Source organism: Anopheles bellator, chromosome 2 (genome assembly GCF_943735745.2).
Source record: "Anopheles bellator chromosome 2, idAnoBellAS_SP24_06.2, whole genome shotgun sequence".
NCBI classification, from domain to species: domain Eukaryota; kingdom Metazoa; phylum Arthropoda; class Insecta; order Diptera; family Culicidae; genus Anopheles; species Anopheles bellator.
Genome location: NC_071286.1, coordinates 19,328,909 through 19,351,039, shown reverse-complemented (window position 1 = coordinate 19,351,039; position 22,131 = coordinate 19,328,909). Strand labels below are relative to the sequence as shown.

At 55.3% G+C, this 22,131-nt stretch overlaps 1 protein-coding gene across 1 annotated transcript in view; it reads left to right on the top strand.

Moving 5' to 3' along the window:
- Window positions 1-22,131, top strand: part of LOC131211200 (homeobox protein homothorax) — a 135,185-nt gene that overhangs the window by 21,001 nt on the left and 92,053 nt on the right. The window contains exons 3-5 of the mRNA XM_058204588.1: window positions 2,533-2,674; window positions 17,663-17,713; window positions 17,813-17,863. Of these exons, the coding sequence (XP_058060571.1) occupies window positions 2,533-2,674; window positions 17,663-17,713; window positions 17,813-17,863 (244 nt within the window). The remainder of the gene's footprint in view (window positions 1-2,532; window positions 2,675-17,662; window positions 17,714-17,812; window positions 17,864-22,131) is intronic.

Below are 22,131 nucleotides of genomic sequence, written 5' to 3'. Positions count from 1 at the left end.
ACGGGCTGCTGTTGGTGGTTCCTCGGGATGACGGCCCAGCCCAGCACGGTTGTTGCGCGTCCTACGGCGAGAGAGAGGTTTATTTTATTTCTGCAAACATTCGCCAACGCTCCGCCGTCGATCAGCGCCTCGGAGGAGGAGGCGGACCCAGAAGCGAATGTCCCAGCCACCCCGGCCGGCCCGTCCGCCGGGTGGTGACGCACGACGAATCACAGATCACGGCTCCGAAATGCATCGCCGGATGCAGTTGATTGCTCGCCAAACAATCGCCGGCCGCCATTCGTAAAATATCCTACAAATTACATAAACAACACAGGACGCGCCCGAGGAGCCTCCGGGTGCGCCGTACAATATTTAGTGACATTATCAAAATATTTACGTACCCTGGCGTCGGTGTCGTCGTCGTCGTCCGGGTCCGGGTCCGCGTCGTCTTCCGAAACGCGGGCGCGCTCCGGCGCATACACTAAATGAGGTGGTTAAGCTGCACTCTAAACATACGTCCCGGCTCCGGCGAAGTGCCTCCGACCGTGGCTTCCCTCTCCTGGCCGGGGCTGGCTTTTGTTTACTCGGCACGCTGCAAGGCCGGCCGTACGTACGGAAGACACCGGGGGGCACGGGTCGTCTGCGTCTGCGGTTCGATCTGGTCTGTTTATCTCTACTAAACATTCGACACCGTACACTAATAACGTACCGTGCTTGCTGTGCCTACCTTGCCTACGCTGCGCCCACTCTCCGTTCACCGGAGACCGCCTCTTGGCCCCGTTCCGGGACCGGTTGACCGCACAGCAGCGCCCACGGAGCGCGGTGCATTCTCACGTGCACACAATATAGACATCACCGGCAAGTGGCGGAGTTGAGGGGGGGCTTCGGCTTCCGAATCGAGGTTCTCCGGGGATCCAAACACACCTACGGAATCCGTGCCGTTGTCGAACGAATTCTTTGGCGTGCACTTGACGGACCGGGCACTCTATAGAGTGTGGTTGGTTACTTCACCACTCTCGCATTCGCATTCGTGGTGAGTTTGCAGTTTGGAGCTGAAACCACTCCAAATCGGCGAGTGCTCCGTTTTTGTACCAACCACCGCCGCCGTTGCCATGGTTCTGCTCCCCCCGCCGTGCCCGATCACAGTAGACATTGTCGTGCGCGCAACGTCTTGCCAAGTTCGGGAGTGTGCGAGCGAAGCGAGAAGTTTTTGGAGCGTGGATCTGGCGGCACCATCTCTGGAGGTGTCCCGAAGCGGAGCAGAAAGGCAGGGTGGCGCGACGGATCCTATCGGATCCGTTTAAAATAAATCCATCAGCGAGACCCGTCTTCGGCGACCCTTTTGTCAAGCACGGCGAAGAAAGGCTATACCTCACTTAACTTTTATTGCGTTTTATCGCGAAAAATCTCCGTCACCGGGATGCTGCTGGCGAAGCTGACACAAAAGGGCTCGCTTTGAGAAGGTAAGTGCGCGGCCAGGAGTTGATGATTCCGTTTGATGTGTCGTCGTCGTCGTTGGCTCTCCTAGACGTTCTCTAGGTGTCGGGCCCGGGGCAAACTTATCTCGTCCGAAGCACCTGGGCACTGTGGAACCCTTTTTCGGGAGACCGTTTCGGTGGTTGCTAGAAGCTGAAGATACGGTCTCGATTGGAAGTCACCGACACTTCTGAAGATCACCACGGTTGTGGGGCTTTCGGGCCTGTTCGGGTGGTGTCAGTAAATCGCGGCCACGGAAATGCGTGCCCAGAATACGGGCCCCGGATAAATGGAGTCAGATAAGACCACACACGCGCACAAACACCTTGTGGGCGCCTGCCATCTGCAGCCCATGGAGCCTATGCTCTCCGAATCGGAAAGGGGAATGACTTGTGGCTTTTTCCCCGTGTTCCCCGTGTTCTGGTGTTGTGGTTATGTTGCCGTTGTTGTTCGTCGTCTGGCCCAGCGCTCCTTGGCCCGGGGCGGAACAGAAGTAAACAGTACCGAACAGCAACTTCCGAAACGGCGGAACTAGCGAGCAGCGGGCCGACTAGGCTGTCTTCCAACCCCCCGGAACCCGACGGAGGGACGTGATTCAACATTTGTCAAACGCATAAACTCCTAATGACATTGCTTCCCCGCCCGTACTCGTCGCCCAGCCTCAGGCCCCCAGGCCTGAGTTTTCTTTTGGGCCCGGCATTTCTGGTAGATTACTTTATGACTTGTGGTCCGCGGGGCTCCCGCCGCCCTTGGACGCCGTTGCTCACACGAAACGCATATTAATCCACCACGTGTTGGGCCTCCTCGCCGGTCGTCGTCCGGTCTGGGGTCGTCCGCGGGCACGCCGGGTGTCGATTACGTGGCACATTTTTAATACGACATTAGCACAACAAAATTACAACCTGGACATTAGCGGGGACCGTGTGCGTGAGCGCGTTCCCCCCCGAAAGCACCCTTCGCAGTGACAGACAGATTTCGGGTCCCAGAACAACGCACTAATGAAACTGCACTAATTTCACCTCGCCCCACGTCTAATGTTTCGATCTTTCTGTTTCTTCCATTTCTCTTCCACAGACACCCTCTATTCCCGCTGTTGGCGCTAATTTTCGAAAAGTGTGAACTAGCGACCTGCACACCACGAGAACCGGGCGTGGCCGGTGGTGACGTTTGTTCGTCAGACTCCTTTAGCGAAGATGTGGCTGTATTCAGCAAACAGGTACGTACCCGCCGACGAGTGTCAGACCCACGGTCTGGGATCTTCGATTGGCCGCGCGGCCGAAGGAATCTGAGAAAGATCATTTGCATGACGCGCGGATGAAGGATGGCATTAATCAAAGTCAGCTGGCGCGTTGGCGAGGTCCCCCTAGAGGCCCCCTCTGGGTCGCCGTTCCCAGGGCCCCCAGGGCGGCAGGACAGGCGGGCTACAATGTAGGTTCCTCGTGAGGATCCATGGGTTCCATGGGTTCCATCGGCCGGCGGTGCAACGATCGATCATTCATAATCAACCGATGGTCGTATCGCAGCTTGAAATTGATGATGGTTTTTTTCCCCCATCCGGAGGTCCGTCCGGCCGCCACGTGGGGCAGCTTCGAGCACGGAACGGCCCCCGCCGCGGGGCATCCCTCCGGGATGCCCATCGACGCCGATCGACGTCGGCGTCTTGTGGACGCCGTCGTCGGTCTCGCCGGTGCAGCCCGGGGTTTATTTGCGTTTGCCCGGCGATTAATTAACTGTGCGCCACGTTCGCGCGCGCGCGCCCGGGCCATTCGGGACACGGTCCGTCGCAAAGGAGACGCATATGGATGGGGCTGTTTCGGATCGGTTCGTTTCGGTTGTTGTGCGCGCCTGCGACCGGTTCCGTGGCGAAGTTTGTCACATTTTTCGACGGTCGCCCCGTTGGAACCAGGCGACACCGCGGAATGCCTAAGTGGTGCCACACCGTAGAGCAAGGTCGCGCACCACTCCCGGGCTGCCTCCGGCCGTGTGACGGCTATCGGCCACGATCTTGCGCCTGGCGAGCATCGCCAGATCTTGCGCAGCGCAAACGATCTTCAACGCCACCGCCGCCAGAGCCGTTCATTCACGGAGCGCAAAAACGCGCGCAGGCGAGGAGTAAGCGAGACGGTGCCGCGAGGCCGGGGGATGGCGAGTCATTAAAATGTGTGGTGCCCGCTTTTAACGACCGAGAACCGGACCGAAACCGGGAACAAGCTGTTCGCGCTCTCCGTGTGCCGTACCGTATCGTTCTCGGTCAACCAAACGCACACGCGAGATGGGGCTGTGAGATCATTCAACATTTTATGTCATTCCTCAAATCGACATCTTAAGAGCGAGACCGAGAGCGCGTCTCACTCAGCCCACCCCTCCCCCCCGCCCCGGGGGCCTCTCTGAATGCTGCGCACGACGATCTTGCCCGGCGCGCTGCGCATCGCTCGACACCCAGAGCAGCAGTGGGCCTGGGAAAACCATAACCGGCTCGGGAAATCTCGGTGCGGCCGGGAGTGGAGGGCACCCCGGCAGGACCGGCCGAGACCCGCGGCCAGCGGGGGAGCGAGCGAGACCGAAAGAGCCTACGGTACACACGGGACGATAAAACGCGAGCGTGCGCGAGGCATTCGGACAACTTTATGGCCATTTTAAGAGGCTGTAAAAAGGTGGCAAGGCGTGTGCTATCTCTGCCTCCTCTCGCTCTGGATGCTGGTGGTGGTGGTGGTGGTGGCGGCGGCGGCGGTGGAACGACCAACAACAACTGCTTTCTGGCGGTGCCGGTTCTCCGCGCGTGAAGTATGGGGCCACGCCGGGCCCTGGCTGAAACCTCTGGCAGTGACTCAGATTGCGCTCGCCCGTTTTCGGTGTCCGCTTTGGCCGACTTGTTGTACACGAATCCACACGCGGTCCCCAGGTACCAGGAGAGGTTTTGGGATTTTTTTCCTGGTCGAAGTCGTCAAAGTGGTTTTTTGGTTTCGGGGGAGGCACACTCTATAGAACACCCTCCCTGTGGGTGGCGGCTCGGCAGGGAACTTGGCTTCAAATGTTCGCTCCCCGCCTAATGGGGGAATCGAGTGAAGAAGATCCATTTCAAGTCCTCGGGCCTCGAGTGGTGGTCGAGAGAACTATTGAAGTTGATTGATTCCGGATCATCCCGCCCCAGGCGACCTTAATCAATTCCCAAGAGGAGCGCACTCTCTCTCTCTCTGCGGACGGTAAAGATGGTCATTACTGCCCGGACCGCAAGTTCTGCGGTCCATTTCGATCCCTTCTAATGAAGTTGCACATAATGTTTCAAAGTCCAGCGTCGTCGTCTCCACAGACTTCCCATCTCCCCGGCCGACTCTTCACCGGGAAGTTCCTTTGGCATTAGGTCGTTAGGTGTCTGTGTTTTTTCTGGTCCTCGCCCCTCGTCTGGAGTTTGGGTCTGCTGTTTTTTTTTCGGCCCGAGTCCATTCCGGGAACTCTCCGGTGGACAGTTGGAAGGTGTTTACCCGGGGCACGGCCCACATAATTTGAAGGAAGGAATCGATAGAACAATGTACGCATTGTTTTGGGGCCGCTCCGGGACGCGCCCCACAGCCTGTGGTTCTAGTTCGGGACGGTGTAACTCCCGGCGGCGGCGGCGGCGGCAGGATCATCGAGCGTGGGGACGAACGTCATCAAGATAAGCGGGACGGGACGGGACCTACGCTCAGCGTGTAGGGGCGGAACCTCAGGGCGCAACCTCCGCGTTCTCGGCGTCGACGACGGGTTGGCCGGCTTTCGCAAAAAGCCGGGAGTCGCGCTCGAGTTCGTGTCTCCTCCGCAGTGGCGTTGTTTAGCTGCGTGACTGGGCGAAAATGTAAATTTTGCTGATGAACTCCTCCGGGTCCTGGTCCCGCTCCGCAGGTCTCGCTCCAGTTTTCGGGGTTCGCGGGACGTTTCTGCCTTTCATGCAGCCCGGTGCAATGACTCGTCAGGAATCCGGACCGACCGACCGATAGCTAATGGCTTCCTAGGTGCCCGGTGCGTGTCTGCCTTTTTCCCACTGTCGGCGACGGCACTGGACGTGCTAAAAGCTGGCGATGGTGTCACGGATCGGGCAGGACTCCATCAAGGCGTTGGGTAACACGAAACCCACTTGCATTGGTGTCGCTGCTCCGTCCGACTCACTCGATGCCATCTTGACCTTGGCAGGTGGAACCCAAACGGACCCGTGAAACCCGGACCTATTCCCATCCTGCTAACCGAGTCGATATAATCTTGCCGCTGCTGCTACAACGTTGGCCAAGTCCGAGGAATGCCGGTGATGATTTTCAATCAAAAGATTCTATCGCGCGCCGTGGCCTCATCTGCATATTAACTCCATTACCGCGACCGGGACGACCTGGGTTTCGGTGGGAGCGCTGTTTTTAAACGCTTTTCTCCAATTTTCTGGACCGAATTGGTTTCGTGGTCTCGGCTGCCCCGTGGACCTCGAGGAGCGGGGCAAGCAGGAGAAACCCATGATGCGGGATGCTCTCCTTTGTCGTCACTCTTATGATGGAATTCTGAAAGAAGAGGACACCGCTGGCCGGGGAATGACAACCGCCACAACGACCACGACGACGACGACAACGACGACGGCGACGTTGTTCCAAAAGTTCTAAACATTAAAATTAATGCTTCTTTCTTCCTGCCGATCGTTCGATGATCCACCCACCACCGGCCACCGTTGGCCACCTGCCGTACCGGGCCGCACTCCCGCAGCCCACGAGTCCCGCCGGTGCTTCGAATACCCGAGAAACACCGGGACTCGAAAAGGGTTCTTCGGACCCCCGTATATAGGGTAGAACGACGTCCCGAAATCTGGATCTGAACAACGGCAACGAACGAGCGAGGGAGAGAAGAACAAAACCTCGGGCCGAGCCAAATAACATTTCTTTCCAGATGACACTAATCTGATTTTCCTCGGCGATGCGTTCCTACGGGGGGCTTAACACACATTCTTCGGCCCGGCCACACCGTCGTCGTCGTCAGCGTCTTTTTTTGGGTCGCAACATCAACTGTAGCAACATTTTGTTGTTGTCGTTGTTTGGACGAACGTTTTTTTTTCGGTTCGGTTGTGCCGTTGTCCATTCTTCGCCGCCGCCGTTCGCTCTGTGGGATGCTGTTCTTTTCGTTCTTGGCGTTCTGCTTGGGACTTGGTCCGTTCGGTCCGTTCTTTCGGTCCTTTCTCGTTAGCAGCAGCCGCAGAGCAAGTCTTTTCGATTTCGGGCCCGGCACACATCAGGTTTGTTGTCATTTTTTTGCTGTTGTCGTCGTTGTTGTTGTATGGTTATGGTTAATACAATACGCTTCGTTATTGTACTTGGCTCTCGCTCGGTTTCGGTCTCCTTCTTCGCTTTCGGAGGTGAGACGAACCCCCGCGCGGCCGTCTCCCGGCCCGGTCCGGGTCCGCAGGATATTACCGAGGGTTATTGGATTTTTTGGGATCATTTAAAAGGAACGGCGGGTCCCAGGTTTTCGGTTGGGCCGTGTGTATAATGATCACCGAAAAGATTTGAAGTAGCGGGACTGCGAGGGTCTGGGAGTGAGTGAGAGAGAAAGAGAGTGGAACCAATGTGAAGGCCAGAAGTAGCCGAAGGGAACATCGAATTCACGGCCACAGCTTCGCATTGCGCGTTTGGAGTCGATCGTCGAAATTCGTCTGGATTCATCGCGGCAATCGCGAATGCAGTTGGGCTGGGCGAGGGCGCGCTGGACCAAGTGTCAGAGTGACACCACCCCGACTGGTGGCCGGCGGCGGCGGCGAAGCTAGCCAGCAAAAGGGAACGGACGACAAAATTCAATTTTAAACACCCAGAGCACCGTTCGGCCTCGTGGAGTAAAATATCATTTCATCCCTCATGCGCGGCCAAATGCGCACATATTAATGGACCCATTTACGGCAACCATCTCGCTGACCGCTTTGCAGCTCATCAAGCGGGACGGGCGCGAGTTCGCGCGATTGGAATGCGAAGGTGACCGCGGGAATGAAGATATTCTTAGACCTCCCGAGAGTAGGAGAGAGGTTCAAAATCGCTGCGCCCCGAAGGATGCCCACGCACGTGTGTGCGTGTCGGATCTTTGCGACGGTGGGCAAGGACCCGATGGCTGATGGCCGGTATTCGCCCTCAGGTCCGACGGTACCCGCCAACGATCCCGGCTGCCGTTAATCCGGAGCACGCAGATGATCACGATCATTTGCAACCGGAGCGCGCAGATTGGCATATGTTCGCAGACCAACCAGCTTGTCACTCTCTCTCTCTCTCTCCCTCTCTCTGTCGACTGGCTGGCTGGCTGTTGAGGCCCTGAAGCCTCCACAAAAACGCACAATTCCGCCCGACGGAGTATGGTGTGTAGTGAAGCGGAACGCAGCCCGCAAAGCCCGATCCAGAAAAGACAAAAACAACAACGGCGCAGAAAGTGAGAAAAAGGCCAAAAGAAAGAGCAAAACTAGAAAAGAAAATAGAAAGAATAGAGCGACACACAGGACAGGACGGAACGGGAGAAGAGAGCAAGAGGCCGGAGCGGGGAAAGAGAATAGGGAAAAGGCAACAACAACACCTTTCCAGCAACACACCGGAGAACAACGGACGAACCGAGGCAGAAATGCACAGAAAGAGAGAGAGAAAAAGGTCCCAAATTCTTGCTAAGGAAACGGATGATCGCCCAAAACGACGGACCGATCACGACCCAACCCGAGGGTGAGGTTGCCGGGGGCTGGTCCTGAAGCGGACCGGAGGAGGGCTAGCTCCTAACAATGGGAACCCGAGGAAAATATCGAAGATTACAATTATGTGATCAAACCGAGAGGACCTTTCAATTTTGGGCTCCTCGCACTTTTTCTCGCTCTTTCCAGTGCTGGGTCTATTCATTATGGGTCTGAGTACCCTTTTTTCTGTGCGCGATCCCGGGCGTGTGAGAGAGAAGGTGTCCATGTCTCTTTCGCGCTAGCTTTCTTGGCTCTAGCGCAGCCCTACTTTGCGACCTTGCGTCTGGTGAGAGGGCTGCGTGCGTGCGTGCGTGCGTGTCTTCTTTCCATTCCACTTCCCGTTGATTATTTCCACCCCGCTCTCCCTCTCCCCTCTACCCCACCGCATAGCACGGCACGGGGTCGTAACTTTCTTCGTCGGCCCAGGGGGCGAAAACGGACCCGGGCAAGCGCAACGATCGACCTTCGGTTGCCGGATTCGGTCTCCGGCGTAGGGTCTCTACGGGGCTCCGCCCTGCACCGCAATTTGTAGGGCCCAGCAGGGAAAGCCCTGGAGGGTCCCTGGATGTGCAAACAGCCAGCCAAATGACAGAGCCGCGCGCCCGGCGGGGGACCGCTTTTCCCGCCCCGGTTCTCCGTGGGACCCCTTTTCACTTTCGAAGCATTAGAAGCGCGTTCTCGGTTTTCGGGAAGAAACGGGACTCTCTAGCCCGTTGCGGGCTTCTCGCGGGCTTCGTCTTCTTGCGCCTTGTGCGGCACCCTCTTGGGTTTCCTTTTCGTCCGCTCCGTTTCGGCGAACGGACACGAACACCTTCCAGCGCATTCTCCAGCCGCCGGGCCGAGAAGGACGAGTGACACACTCTCTGGTGCTGGAGTCTGTGGCTAGTCTTTTTGAGAGGAATTTCATTATTTTCGTACGGCCGGCCGGGGATTTTTTTCGGACCTCCGCTTCTCCGTCCCCGGTTCTTGGGGTTCACCTTTTTTGCGCTTGTTGCAGCCCGTTTTTTGTGCCTCTCCTTGGGCTTTGGTTCCTTCTTGCTTCCCGCTGTCATTTTTATTCGGTCGCCCTACCAAGGGTTGCTGTTTTGGCTGCCCGTCGCCCCGTTTCGGAACCCCGAGATGCCGGCAACACCTCCGGAAACCCCGGGAATGTGCGCCAGGGCAGGCTCTCCGAGCGCAGGCGAACAAACGAACCACTAACGAACCCTACAAAGAACGGCTCGACCAGGCGTAACGTGTGTGCGCGTTCGCGCAAAAAAACCGGAACGCAACGCGAAAGGGAAGGGCCAGCCAGGAGGCCCGGAAATACTTTGTAACCCCCACGGGCGCGCGCGCGCGCAAAAGCGCAACCCGGACACGCCGTTTTACCGACGGCTTCGCGAGAGTCCTTTTTTGCGCGCGGAGGGCTGCCACGCAGCAGCAGCCGTAGCTCCGTTTAATTGTTGGTGCATTGTTGTGCCCGGCCACGTGTGCGTGTGTCTCTGGACTTCCGGCGGTTCTGGTGGGAAAAAACCCCGGCCGATCGGTGCAGCAGGCTGTGTGGGTCTAGTGTGTCCGAAGAACAACCAAAGTCTTGAGAAGTGTCAAAAATCAATTACTGACGACGCATGACGCGCCCATGTGACGCGTTGGCATCCTTGGACCCCGGTGTCGGACAGGACATCGTGTGTCCCTTTTTCCTGGAACACCATTTCCACTGCGAGGACCAGGGAGAGGTCCTGTCCTTTCTTTTCCACCGTGGGCTTTGGGCTACGGTTTTGGGATCCGATCCCGTCTACGGTTTCCAGCGAAAGGACCTGTTGTCCTGCGGTGTTACCAGTCGGCCGTCCCGGGAAAGGATGCTTCCTAGAAGGCGGAATCCGAGCGAAGCCAGATTGGTTCCCTGGTGGCTTTCAGGAGGTCACCACCGCCGCCAGTTATCGGGGAGTTCAAGAATTGGACCTGCAGAGGACCTGAATTGGAAGAGCCAGTCGAGGGTCGAGGGACACAAAAACGATGCCAGCAACCTGCACCATATGTTGCCGCCTGCTAAGGAGCCTGTCCTACCCTGGTTCCGCGCTGTGGCTGCCAGATTGTGGGCTCACTCGGCACACACAGAGATTTCGATGGATCGAAGCGGCTGGTTTTTGGGTTTCTTGTGCCGTGCATCGCTTCCTTTATTTCGGTTGCAGAAAATGCAGATTGCAACCGCAGGGAGCGGGTCGGGCCCGGCAGACGGTAGACGATGGTAATGCCGTGCCGTCGTCGGACCGCAGAGTCCACGGAGCGGATGAGCCGGTCGGCCAGTCGGCTGTTGAACAGGTTTTTTCGCCACTCTTCGCCTCGCCGCGCCGTGCCCGGGGATTATGCTGGGTGCGAATCATTGAAATGTGCATTTTCAACTTCATTTGTATGCCGGCCCAAGGCCGCCCTGACGAGTGGCGTGGCTCCAGCCCCTTTTTTTGCCCAGCCATCTTCCCGCGCGATGAGGTCATCGAAATCGAATCCGTCACGCATACCATATGTGGCCCCCCGGTGTGCTGGCTGGATGGGCCATCTGATGAGAGGTCATTGATTGAAAGATCGGTTTTCGCCAGAAATGCACCGTCCGGTCCGCTCCGGTGGTGGCCAAATGACAGTTAATTGCAGTCCGGGGTTCGTCGCAGGTGCCCGCTGGTGTCCGGATGCCTGGAGTTCCGAGATCCGCCTCTGTGTCTGTCTGTGTGCGGGGAGATCGTAAACCGACACCAATTAATTAAACACTTTGCGCGGCCGAGGATCGTTTGGGGGGAGCTTCCGAATCGTAAATAGAGTTCCGTCGCTTCACGCGGCCCTGACCAGCAACGGAGCAGCACACTGCCGCCGAGTAGCCAACCCAAACAAATAAACAAACAAACCAACCAACCAACTGACAGTCGGACGAATAAATAACGAAATACGGACGCTCTGCGCTGTGCACGGGGTAGAGTAATAAAACAAAAGTCCAAAGGCCACCAACCAACACAGCAGCACCCAGCAGCATAAAGCAGCATAAAACCAAAGTGCCAAAAAAAAAATAGCCACGCCAAGAGGTCGAAAGGAAGACCGCGGCTACACACACTCGCAGCGCGCATCATAAAAAGGCGTGAAAGTATGACGGGAATTTGTTGGGAAATTTATGCAACCGACCCCCCACCCCCCGGGGGGCCGGGTGCTGCGGGGGGAAAGAGGCACCACACGACCCGGCGGCGGCAGCGATCGAACACACCGATCGGGAGGCTGCGAAGGGCGAACGCAAAACATACGACGCGCTGTGTTCAAGGAAGGAAAACAATAAATAACCAATCCGGGGCGCGCGCGAATCGGGCCGCGAAGAAGAAGGGGCCGGAAAAATCTGCAATCAATACGCGATCTACAAACAACAACTATTTACAACTGTATACCCGACACACGGCCGATCACAAGCTGATCATCATCGTTGGCAGGGTTCGTTTTTGATGATGGAATGTTTATTTTTGTATTATTTTTATTTATTTTGCTGCTCGGCCCGGGCCGGGTCCCGAACGATAATTTATGAGCCTCACTTACAGCTATATAACGGAGCCTGGGCGCCACCGGACGACCGTTACCGCGAGGCCTGAGGACCCATACACATACACGTACGAGCGCGGGCGCAAATACATTTTATTATGCCTATATCTCGAACGATTTGATTATTGTTTTGATCATAAATTTGACCACCACCCACACTCACACCGGGCGCCCCCAGGAAGACCGGGCCGGGAGGGGTTGAGTCAGCATAAGAAGGAAGAGAGTGGTGGCCGGTGGATGCTCTGGCGCCAGCTCCTCTAAACAGCCGAAGATTGTTTAATTGTACGCCCCGGGCCGACTTCATTAGACGCTTGGACTGGGCCGGGCCGGGCCGTGCCGGGCTGGGACACGGGAAGTGGGTTGTGGTTATCGGAAAAGATATGTCGTTTCCGGTTGTATCTCTTGCAGTCGCTGCACGCGCCACGCCAGAGCGCGGATGATGAAATTAGTCGATTCCCCAATTCCCGAATCGAATCTTCACTTCGATGAATCCGCGCGTGTGTGGGGGTTTGGGTGTGAATTAGAAGACAGGGGCAGGGGGGGTTGGGAGGGGCACCCCGGGCCACAAGCCGTTTCGGTATTCCGCGCACGAACGCCGGGACGTCGGGAAACCGGTCCCGGGGTCCCGGTAATTACTAATTACCATTTTCGGACCGTTTTCGGGCCCGGTTCTTCGGCCGACGGGGGCTCGGGAATTATCTCATCACCAGAACCAGGCCCGGTCTGACCTGGGGCCGGGGACCGGCGGGGGGGGGCTCTAATGACACATTTTAATAACATGTGCCGAAAAGGGCGGACCGCCCGGCATCTCGGATCGAACAAATGGGACCATAATTTATGTAAAACAGAACCAAGACAATTGACCCAGTGCTGCGTCAGTAGGGGAAGAACGGTGCCGAAGGGGGGGGGTTCGGTGAAGATGATCCTTTTTCCGCCATTTAGGGCTGTGTATCCCTTTAAACGGTGTTTTAATAACTAATGACAGCGACACCCCGGGCCCTGGACAGCCTCGGTCTGGCCTCGGGAAGTCAGCCGTTAAATCGCCGGTAAGTTGATCGGCTTAGGGCCAACGGCGCGGGACGGCGCGACTTATCGGACCAGGTCCCCGGCAAGGTACCGGAACCGGGAGGGGATGGCGGGAATCCGTACAAGTTCCGGGTAGGAAGTGACCTTCCGGGTACTACGCCGTGTGTCCAGCCCTTGGTCTGATTGGGTTTCGATAGTGGCGACTACTTTGATTGGTTACCGGTTGATTGCGTCCTGTAATTTGAAGATTGGCAACAGTACAAGTTGTAAGTAGGCGACGTCGCACGCAACATTGCGCTATGCTACGTGGGTTGAAAACTAGCGGTCCTGCAGGTTACTGAGGAGCGCTACTGTCAGCGTTCAGGGTCATCGTTTGATGCTTATCCCACACAATTTATTGTACGGAATAAGCTGTTATTGGAACTGTTGATCATGGAATCCCAGCAATTACAGTCGACAGCGAAACAAAGTTCGTCATCGTTACATTTGAATAATATGCCGCATATTAATGGTCCAGAGATTCAATGTATTCATGAAACTTCTCTATTCTCGTCATGATGACTTGAAGACTACCGTAACTTGATGAAAAAATATATTCATGAAGAAAGACGTCTTAATGGCCAAGATACTCACCCTAAAACAGGATAATGCCAACGTAGTACACCAGAATTAGCTCGATTAGTTGAAGTAATCTGGATGCAACAATTTTACCTGATCCTTGTAGAAAGAACCGCATGAGAAAACCACGCTACTTGGCAATAGTTTTTAAGGAACTTCGTTTATTTGCGGTTTCAATAAACCCCCAACTAGAACTAGAAGAATTATTTACGCCATTTCGGCAATGTTTTGGACTGACTTTTGATTGGAACTAGCGTCGCTAGCCACTCGCGCCAGTTGAGCCTTACTAAAGCAAACTAAAAGGAGGACATTAAAAAGCGTTACTCGTTGGTAAAAGAACCAAAATCTTGAGCATTTTTGCAGTGGACACGGACGCAAATTAGTTAAAGGGCTAAAAGACCACCATGGATTGTCGGTTAGCCAACACTCAGCTCTGCAAAGGTCCTGAGCACATCCCAAAAATTCCTCCAAATAGAAATGTATTAAAGGATCACCCGGAGTTTTTCGGCTCCCGTTCCGTTGAAGGATGGCTGCCTGGTAAACGTATAAATCCCTGCACCAAACTCGTAACGCCCGTTTCCGGGCCACGATGCGCGATACTGGCGAGATGTTGTGTTCTGCAGCCCTCATCGTTTCCCCATCGTGTTTCTGACCACCCGCTTTTCGGAAGATCATCATTTTCCATTAGCTTTCCCTCGGCGGCGAGTTAGCGGCGGCGTGTGGCGTGTCATAAAAATGGCTGACCAGCAGCGGCCGGCTGCTGCGTCGTCATCTCTCTCGGCGAAGGGCGCCTTAGGATTTTCTTCTGGCGAGGGTGCATAGGAAAAAAAGTAAAATAAAGTTATAAATTTATTGCCCAACCCTTGGCCACGCTTCTCCGTTCCACACCGGGCGTGCAAAAATCCATTAGGAATTCCTTCATCCCGCGGGATGATGATATTTCATTTTTTGGGCCATTTTTTACCACTTCTTATGGCAACGCTGGCTGGCTGGCTGGCAACGGGCCGCAAAATTGCTGCTGACGTCGGCCGAAAGAAAGCCGAGAAAGTGCGCAAGGTGTATCGCGCGGGCTCCTTGCCGAGCTGAGCTGGGCGGCCAATCCTTAATGGTCGTGCGCTCCGGCCCCCAGCCCAGGCCAATCCTTAATCCCGGGCCCACGGCACCGGCAGTGGGAATGAAGTTATGGAATAAAATAGTCGTGAGCGCGCGCCGTCGTTTCCGGTTCCGGTCTTCTTCCCGGTCGTCGTCGTCGTCGTCGTTGGCGACTTTGTCAATTTACCTTCAATTTGTAGCAAACCGGCAGCCGCAATTCCAATCCCGGCCCATTGACCCGTGCATTATTACCACGCGCCCACCCAGAAAAGGACTCCCTCCGAATGTTGGTCCGAAATTGAGAAGCAGTTCCCGAGAACCCCCGCTGTTGTTGGCTGTCGGATTGTTGGCCGGGTGCGATTTGGAACGGATTTGCCAATGACGGTTTCCGCATTTTTTTTTTTTTTTTTGCAAGAAGGAAGCTTGCGCAAGGAGCGGCCGAGGTCGTCCAATTTGGGTTCCGATCGGGTCGGATTTTTCCGAGCCCCACAGAAGCATCAGAAGCTACAAATCCCCGTCCCGGAACGAATGTGGAACCACGCAACACACTCTCAGCCCAGCTCAGCTCAGGTTGGGCCGGGCCGGGCCGGGGAATGGAGCGAAATCGTTGTCACAGCTTAGCGAGGGAATCTGATGGCCCGGCCGGGACCGTCTGTTTCCGGACGACGACGACGACGACGACTGCTGCTGCCATCTTGCGGTGGCATTAGGTTGTTTCCGGAATGGGGGGCGGACCATTGAAAAAGAAAACAACCTCCTCACCGCCCCCGGGCTTTGCCAGACCGGAAACAAGCGGAATGTACTGTTCGACGCCCTCTCCAGGCACTTTATCGGTCTTGGATCGGGCTCGGGCGGGGCTGGAACTTTTCCCCGGGAGTTCGTTCTTCTGCTTTATCTGCTTGCTCTCCGGTGTGTTCCGTACATTCTATAATTTCCGGAAGGAATAGGTTTGTAATGGACCTATCGGGCGGGCGAACAGCGACGGAAACACTTCAGCCCAGCCCAACAGGAGGGGTGGCCAGGCCGGGTGGAAGATTTTTCCTCCGGCAGATGGGTCGTTTCTTGGGCCATTTGGAAAACTTACTTTCTTCCGACGGCGGCGGTGGGCGGCGAACTCGGGTGGGATGAAAAAAATATGAAGCAAACCCCACATCCGGCACCGCAAACCAAGGGGGTGGCCAGTCCGTTTCCACCCCCCACCCCCCATTCGGTGGTAGTTGAACTGTGAAATAATATTCTACTCCCCGTTAGTTTGCTTCCGCTCCGTGCTCGGTGGGGCCATTTTGGTTTTCGTACATCGTAATGAGGGCATCGGACTCTTCGGACGACAGCACTTGGGGGGGGGGCGGCCCCCTTCGGACACCGGAACTGGCCAGAAGTATCTAAATTTCTCCGCCCAGGCCCGGTCCCGGTCTACGTCAATTCTGTTGGGAACCATCGACCGGCGAGGGTTCGACGTGGACGTCGTCACCGGGCCGGGTCCCGGAAATAGGAACACATTTTCCGGGCCCCATTCCGATTAGATTACTCGAACGATACAGTCCGGCGGCCAGCCAGCCAGTTCCATTCAGAAAAATGTGTCATCAGGGAGGGCTTCCACCGGGCAATGAAATGGCCATCGGTTGGGTCGTAAGCAAATGACCATCAAGAGTCGATCCGATGGTCCATTCCCCGGTTTGTCTCCGGGGTCTCCCATCCTTTCGCTCTCTCTTCTGGTCTAATCACCTGTTCTGTGGTCGTCTGGAACCGTCCACGCAAGAAGTGAGTCGTCGATCGGCAAGGGGCACTTCCGGGCAAACCCGGGAGACCCGACTTTGTTACGTCTTTACGGTTCCAAAACTTCATCAAGTTTCCGTTCCGTTATCACAACGAATGATGCTTCTTATCACAGTGCTCCTGCTGGAAGGAAGCTGGCTGTCAGGATATCGAGTTCCTGAAGAAGCGAGCCCCGAACTCTCGGAGCTGCCTTCGAATTCCTTTCGCTCACTTTTTATCGCAGAACTCGTAGGGCTCAAAGTACCCGGGAGGGCTTCTGGTGCTTGGCTCAGATAAAATTAATGGCGTATCGCTTGCAGCGCGCGGCGCTTGGGGGCCTAATTGGGCTCGATTAAGGTGCAAAAGTTGGGCGCCTCCAACTCCTGCGAGTGAGCGAAGAGACCAAACCAAAACAAACCCAAACCAGGCAGGGCAGGATCCTTCCGGAGCTATACTCTCCGCACACATACGCAGAGAGCGAGATACGCGAGAAGTCCAGAAAGAGTGACTCTTCAAATGTAAGTCAGCGGGACACAGAATCAGCCGGCAGCCGTCGAATATGCCACCGTGCGCTGATAATTTTATGACTCATGACTTTTACGATGTTTTCGCCGGAGCGGCCGGGCCGGAGTGTGCTGCGGGGTCGCCGAAACATGTCGCCCAAGCTGGCCCGTCCTGTCCCGTCCCGGCGACGGGTGTAAGATTGAGGTCATAAATTCAATGTTCGGAGTCGTAAACGGAGGTGAAGTGGCGAAGAAGACCGCCCGAATCGGGAACCCGCATCGGTGGTGGGCCAGGAATCCGCTGGCCGCTGGCTGGGATCCCGTCGTGGGGTCGTATTTGTGTTTGTCTACCGAAAAAATCACACCTTCGCCCGATACGCTACCGGTGTCCCGAGTGCGCCACCGGTTAGATAGCGTTTTACGGTCCACCGGGGGGACCCGCTACGTAGGTATCTCGGCGTCCAGTATCTATCAGGGGCTGGCTTCAACTTCTTCTTCACCGTGCGTAGTGCAGCGTACCGTTAATTGCTGCGAGGCAGATCGATCACAATCGATTTTCGGCCGGCGACCGATCCGGTGTCAGATTTTGAGAGCGAATTTGACAGCTGCTTTGACACACACGGTTGGGGAACGGGAGGCTTCGGTGCAATAGAGAGAGTTATTGGTGCGCCAATTTGTGGCGGCCGATGGCGGTGGCCGATAAGCGATAGCTCTTTGATGGATATTTTTATCACCGTTGTTGTGGTGAGTTGTGTGAGTTGGCAGGGGTCTTCCTTTTTTGGAGGGAGTCCCTAAGATATACGCTTCGTTTGTTTACTGTCGCTTCGGGATCGCCGGACACTTCGACTTCGCTGTGTGGAATCAATATTTGTCCAGCCTTTGATTGTGGTACTTTAAGGGCGCGTTTCAAAATGTAGGCCCAACTTCTAATCACTTTCTTTCTTCTTCCTGACAGATTCGGCAAGAAAAACCCTACTACGTAGCAGATCCCGAAGTGGACTCACTTGTAAGTATCACGCCTAAGGCTACTTCGATCTCTTCGACAAACCAAGACTCTGTTTACTAAAAATGTACTAAAATCCTATTACTCTCTGTCTCTTTGCAGATGGTGCAAGCAATTCAAGTTCTGAGGTTTCATCTGTTAGAACTTGAAAAAGTAAGTATTGAGACCAAAAAAAAAAAGAAATGAAAAAACCGCAAGCGAACACGCACCTTTTCCGCAAAGTTTTTCATCGTGTTTTCCCCAAAACAAAAACTCGTGGAAAAAAAAGAAACAATAAGCAACACCCCGGTTTTGCGTGCGGGACACGAGCTAGCTCACTCGCCCTGCGCTCAGCATCCACAGCGATGCCATTTTGCTTCCAGTTCCAGTTCGGACTGGGACGGACACGTGTCCGCGGTGGCACGTGTTCCGTGTGTTTCCGGGCGTGAGATTGATCTTCTCCGATTCTGTTGAGAGAGCCCTTTCGAAGTGGTTCCTCAACACCGTTCTCGACAACTTGCACTTAGCTTACCGAGAAAGATCTGCTAATTGTTTTTCTTTGTTTCGTGTACACCAACACACATAGATTTTCAATGATGCGCTGGGTATTGTTTTCCAGCGTTGTTATCAATCACTTACATACATCCCCCGTCGCCGCACGCCCACGTGGCGTGCGGCGGAGACGGTCGTGGATCACATCATTTTTGTCATCTTGCGGAAAAAAAACGTTTCTATCACACTACTTCGTGCGTGTTACTTGTACGGCGCAACTGTTGCGCAACCGGGACCAGCAGGAAATGCTATGTTTGCAAAACAAACAGAGACGTAACATCGAGCGATCGAGCGATCACTCTCGGAAGCTTCATCGGTAGCGGAACTGTTCATGCAACTGTTAGGCACACACTGTTTACTGTTTAAAGGTTATGATCGAACGTGTCAGCGGACTCCACGCGGGTCCCAATCCCACCTGAACCTCGTCCAAGAAGTGTTGATGGTGAACTCGATCTTAACGACTTGTTCCAGGTGCCCTTTGCCCAATCGGCTTCTCAAAGGGCCCCGCAAAAAGAAAAACACGGGGACGTACTCAGCGATTAAGCTCTTTAACCACCGAACGCAGTAATCGTCCGATCGATCGGGAGGATCGGAACGGCCCTCAAAAAAAACTCTCCACAACTCGCGTTATCGATTTCTAATTATGTTATTAGAGCCCTTAGAGGTGGACCGCAAAAACGAAGACGACGTCGTCGAAAGTGGTCTTTAGTGGCCGTGCCAGTCAAGTTTTTCACCTGTTCCGAGGAGATGCTATCGCGTAATCCTTGTGTTGCGTCGGCCTCTTCAGGCGGCCTTCGCCAAGTCGCGCGCAGACCCAGATAACGAGAGGGGGAAAAAAACGCGAACCCAAACGTCAGATGTCAGATCATCTCTGGCAGTGGCACGAAAAAAAGAAAGGGGACCACGGCGCACCGTTAGCCGTCGTCCTTACCGGCCCCATCCTTCAGGAGACCCTTTGCCCGCGCCAGCAGAGTTTGGCGTATTTTGTGGCGTGCGTTCGAGTTGAGTGCTCCGTGGTTTTATCTGTTTTTTTCCCAACCGAACCCGCCTCGACCATTCCCAGGCACTAAACCCCGCGTGGCCGTGCCACTCCTCGGCCAACTACTTCTGTTACGCAGCACACGGACCCCGAGCCCTCATCACGGGCCGGGCCTCATTTATATTGACCCACGTAAAGTGTGGTAAAACTTTTTCTTCCGGAACCACCGCCCGATTGGGGCGAGCGAGAGAGAGAGAGAGAGAGAGGGATGGAGCTCCCGGGACGCAACGGAATAGAAAATTGGTGAAATGAAATTCTAGTCATGAAAATGTTAATTAATTTTACTGCAACAAATTCGTGTGCTACTAATCTGTTATACATTTCATTATCATTTTAATGACCGCAGATTATTGTGGATAGGCCCCCCCAACTCGGCGTTGTGTTGTGTTTTTTTTTTCGGTTGCCTCTCTCCCTCTCTCTCTCACCCTGTGTGTCCCGCTCCACTGAGGGATTGTTGTTTGGGCCGCGCACTAATTTGTACCTCACAAACTCGCGCGCGGCGCTGCTGGCTGGATGGATGGATGGGTCATAAATTATTTTCATTCCATAGCACGCAAGCTCTCCACCGAGAGAGAGAGCGAGAGAGATGCTGATGAGTCGTCGGGCGGTTAGCGATTCGCGGTTCCGGATCCGGAAGCCAACATGCATTTTTTCGGAATAAGCTAATCCTTTGCTCCGGGCTGGTGGTTGGAGCAATAAAGCCGGCGGGGCCCGGTGTAACGGCGTCCAATTAGTTCCCGGAATTCGGAAGCTCGCACACACTCTCTAGAACCCGGTCCCGGAAGTATGACCCACATTCCCGCGCATGAAACGCACCCGACCGTGGCTCCCTGAGTTCCATTCGTTCGGTGGAGCTCGGAGCGAGCATACTGATCCATGCGCCATCTTTTTTTGCGACTTCCGCCCCAGGACTTCGTCACCAGAAGTGGACCCTCACGTTCTCTATCAGCAATCGCTCATCGTGCACGATTGTTGGCCGCTCTTTTTGTTTTGATTTTTGGCGCGCGCGCGCGCGCTTTAATCCCACCGCCGAGCGATCAGCGATTAGAGGCACCTTGACACTTGACATTGGCCGATCCACTAGGTGGTGGAGTGCAGCCCGAGTGATTGATTGCAATAATACTAATAATAATAGTAGTGGTCGAAGCACGGGCCGGCCACACAGTGGTGATAATAATAATAACCCTCATCAGATAGGGTGCCCCATGCAGGGAATCCTTCCGGAAGAGCGAGGTGCTGGAGGGCACGACCAAATGGCACTTTGATGTACCGGCGGTGACGGCGGCGGCCAATTTGTTGAGTGGTGCTGTCGCTAGACCCACTTCCTGGACCCCGATCCGTAGGTCCTCGGTCGTCCCCGGGTTGATGAGAAATTGTTTTCCAATCGATTCCCGCCGAAGTGCTGGAGGCCAGCCGGGGGATTGGCGACGAGGACGCGGACGGCGCACTAATGCTAAAACGGTGTAGAGGTATGTCGGGCCTTCGCCGTCCATTATTTCCGTTTTTTATCATCCACAACGGGATTAACGTGTGGCGCTGCTGCCGCCAATCTGTGCTACCCGGGCGCTGCAGGATCAATAAAATCTCCCAATTTATGATGAGCCTCGCGACCGAGCACAAGAAGGGAGAGAGGGAGAGGCTTTGGGTATTATCACCTCGGGGACACGCGTGGCCAGTGCGGCCCAAGGAATGCCATAAAAAATGCGAACATATGACACGTATCCTTTTATGAGGACAGCCGGTTGGCCGGCCGGCTGCAGAATGTCCTAGCAAGGCAGAATGGTGCCGAAGGGCAACCCGGTGGGGTGTCGCGGCTGGGGGTGGTGCATAATTTGGCGGAACATTATTTGTGCGTTCCGGGTGCCCGGCAGTTGTGGGCCGCCCGTGGTGCGAATTATCGTGGGGACAATTAATTGGTGGCGGTGGCCATAAGAGCACTAACCCCGCACACGCACCCCGTAGCCCCGTAGCTGTGGCAGAACCTGAGGCCTTTTTAAAAAATCCGCAATTCCGCGCCGCACCAAGGTTAATCCGTCGGCCGCCACTCTTTTTGGTGTCCAGAGAAGTTCAAAATCGGCCCCAAAACCTGCGTGCGCTCGGTGACCACGACGACGTGGAGACCTTTTTGGGTCTCGTTAATTTTACCCTCAGCCAGGGGACCGGTGTGGACACTGACCGCGGCTTCCCACCGGCCGGGTTCGACTTCCTGCCGGGTCACACCGGGCTGGACCGAGCTGGGCCGCGCGCCCGCACTATTGATTAGGTTTCAGTCGGGGGTCTGCGTCGTTTTAATTTTTCTTTTTTTGGTCTGGGGGCTAGAGGTATGGAACTGGCCCGTGATGGGGAGGGATCCGGGTGGAGAGCAGCCTCCCAGCGGTGGTGGACATAAAATATGGATTCGGCTTCGGACTGAAATTCGAGCTCTCCGAAGGAATATTGAAAATCCGTAATGGGTTTTTTGTCCCCTTCACCACCACAGCGCGGTGCTGGTGGGTGTGTGGGGGGGATGGCTGCGGCGGGTGAAGGTGAAAATCACACAAGCCAGGCCGGGCCGGGGACGGCGAACATAATATGTACAAAAAAGGCAACAAAGCAAAAGACAGGCCCGTCGGTGGGATGCGGGAGATTTGAATATCTGCCACATATTCGGCGGCCGCCGCGAGACGATAACAGCCAAAAGGGAAGTATCCACACACACGAGTTCACGATTGTGTGTTCCGTTCCACCCGGCCGGCCTCCTCGCCATCATTGGCACGGGGTCCAAGAAAAAAAAGGAATAATTTATTTCATTTCGGGTTCGATCGTCCTCCGCGCGACCATTCTCGGTCGCGCCGACGGTCGTTAGTGCGTT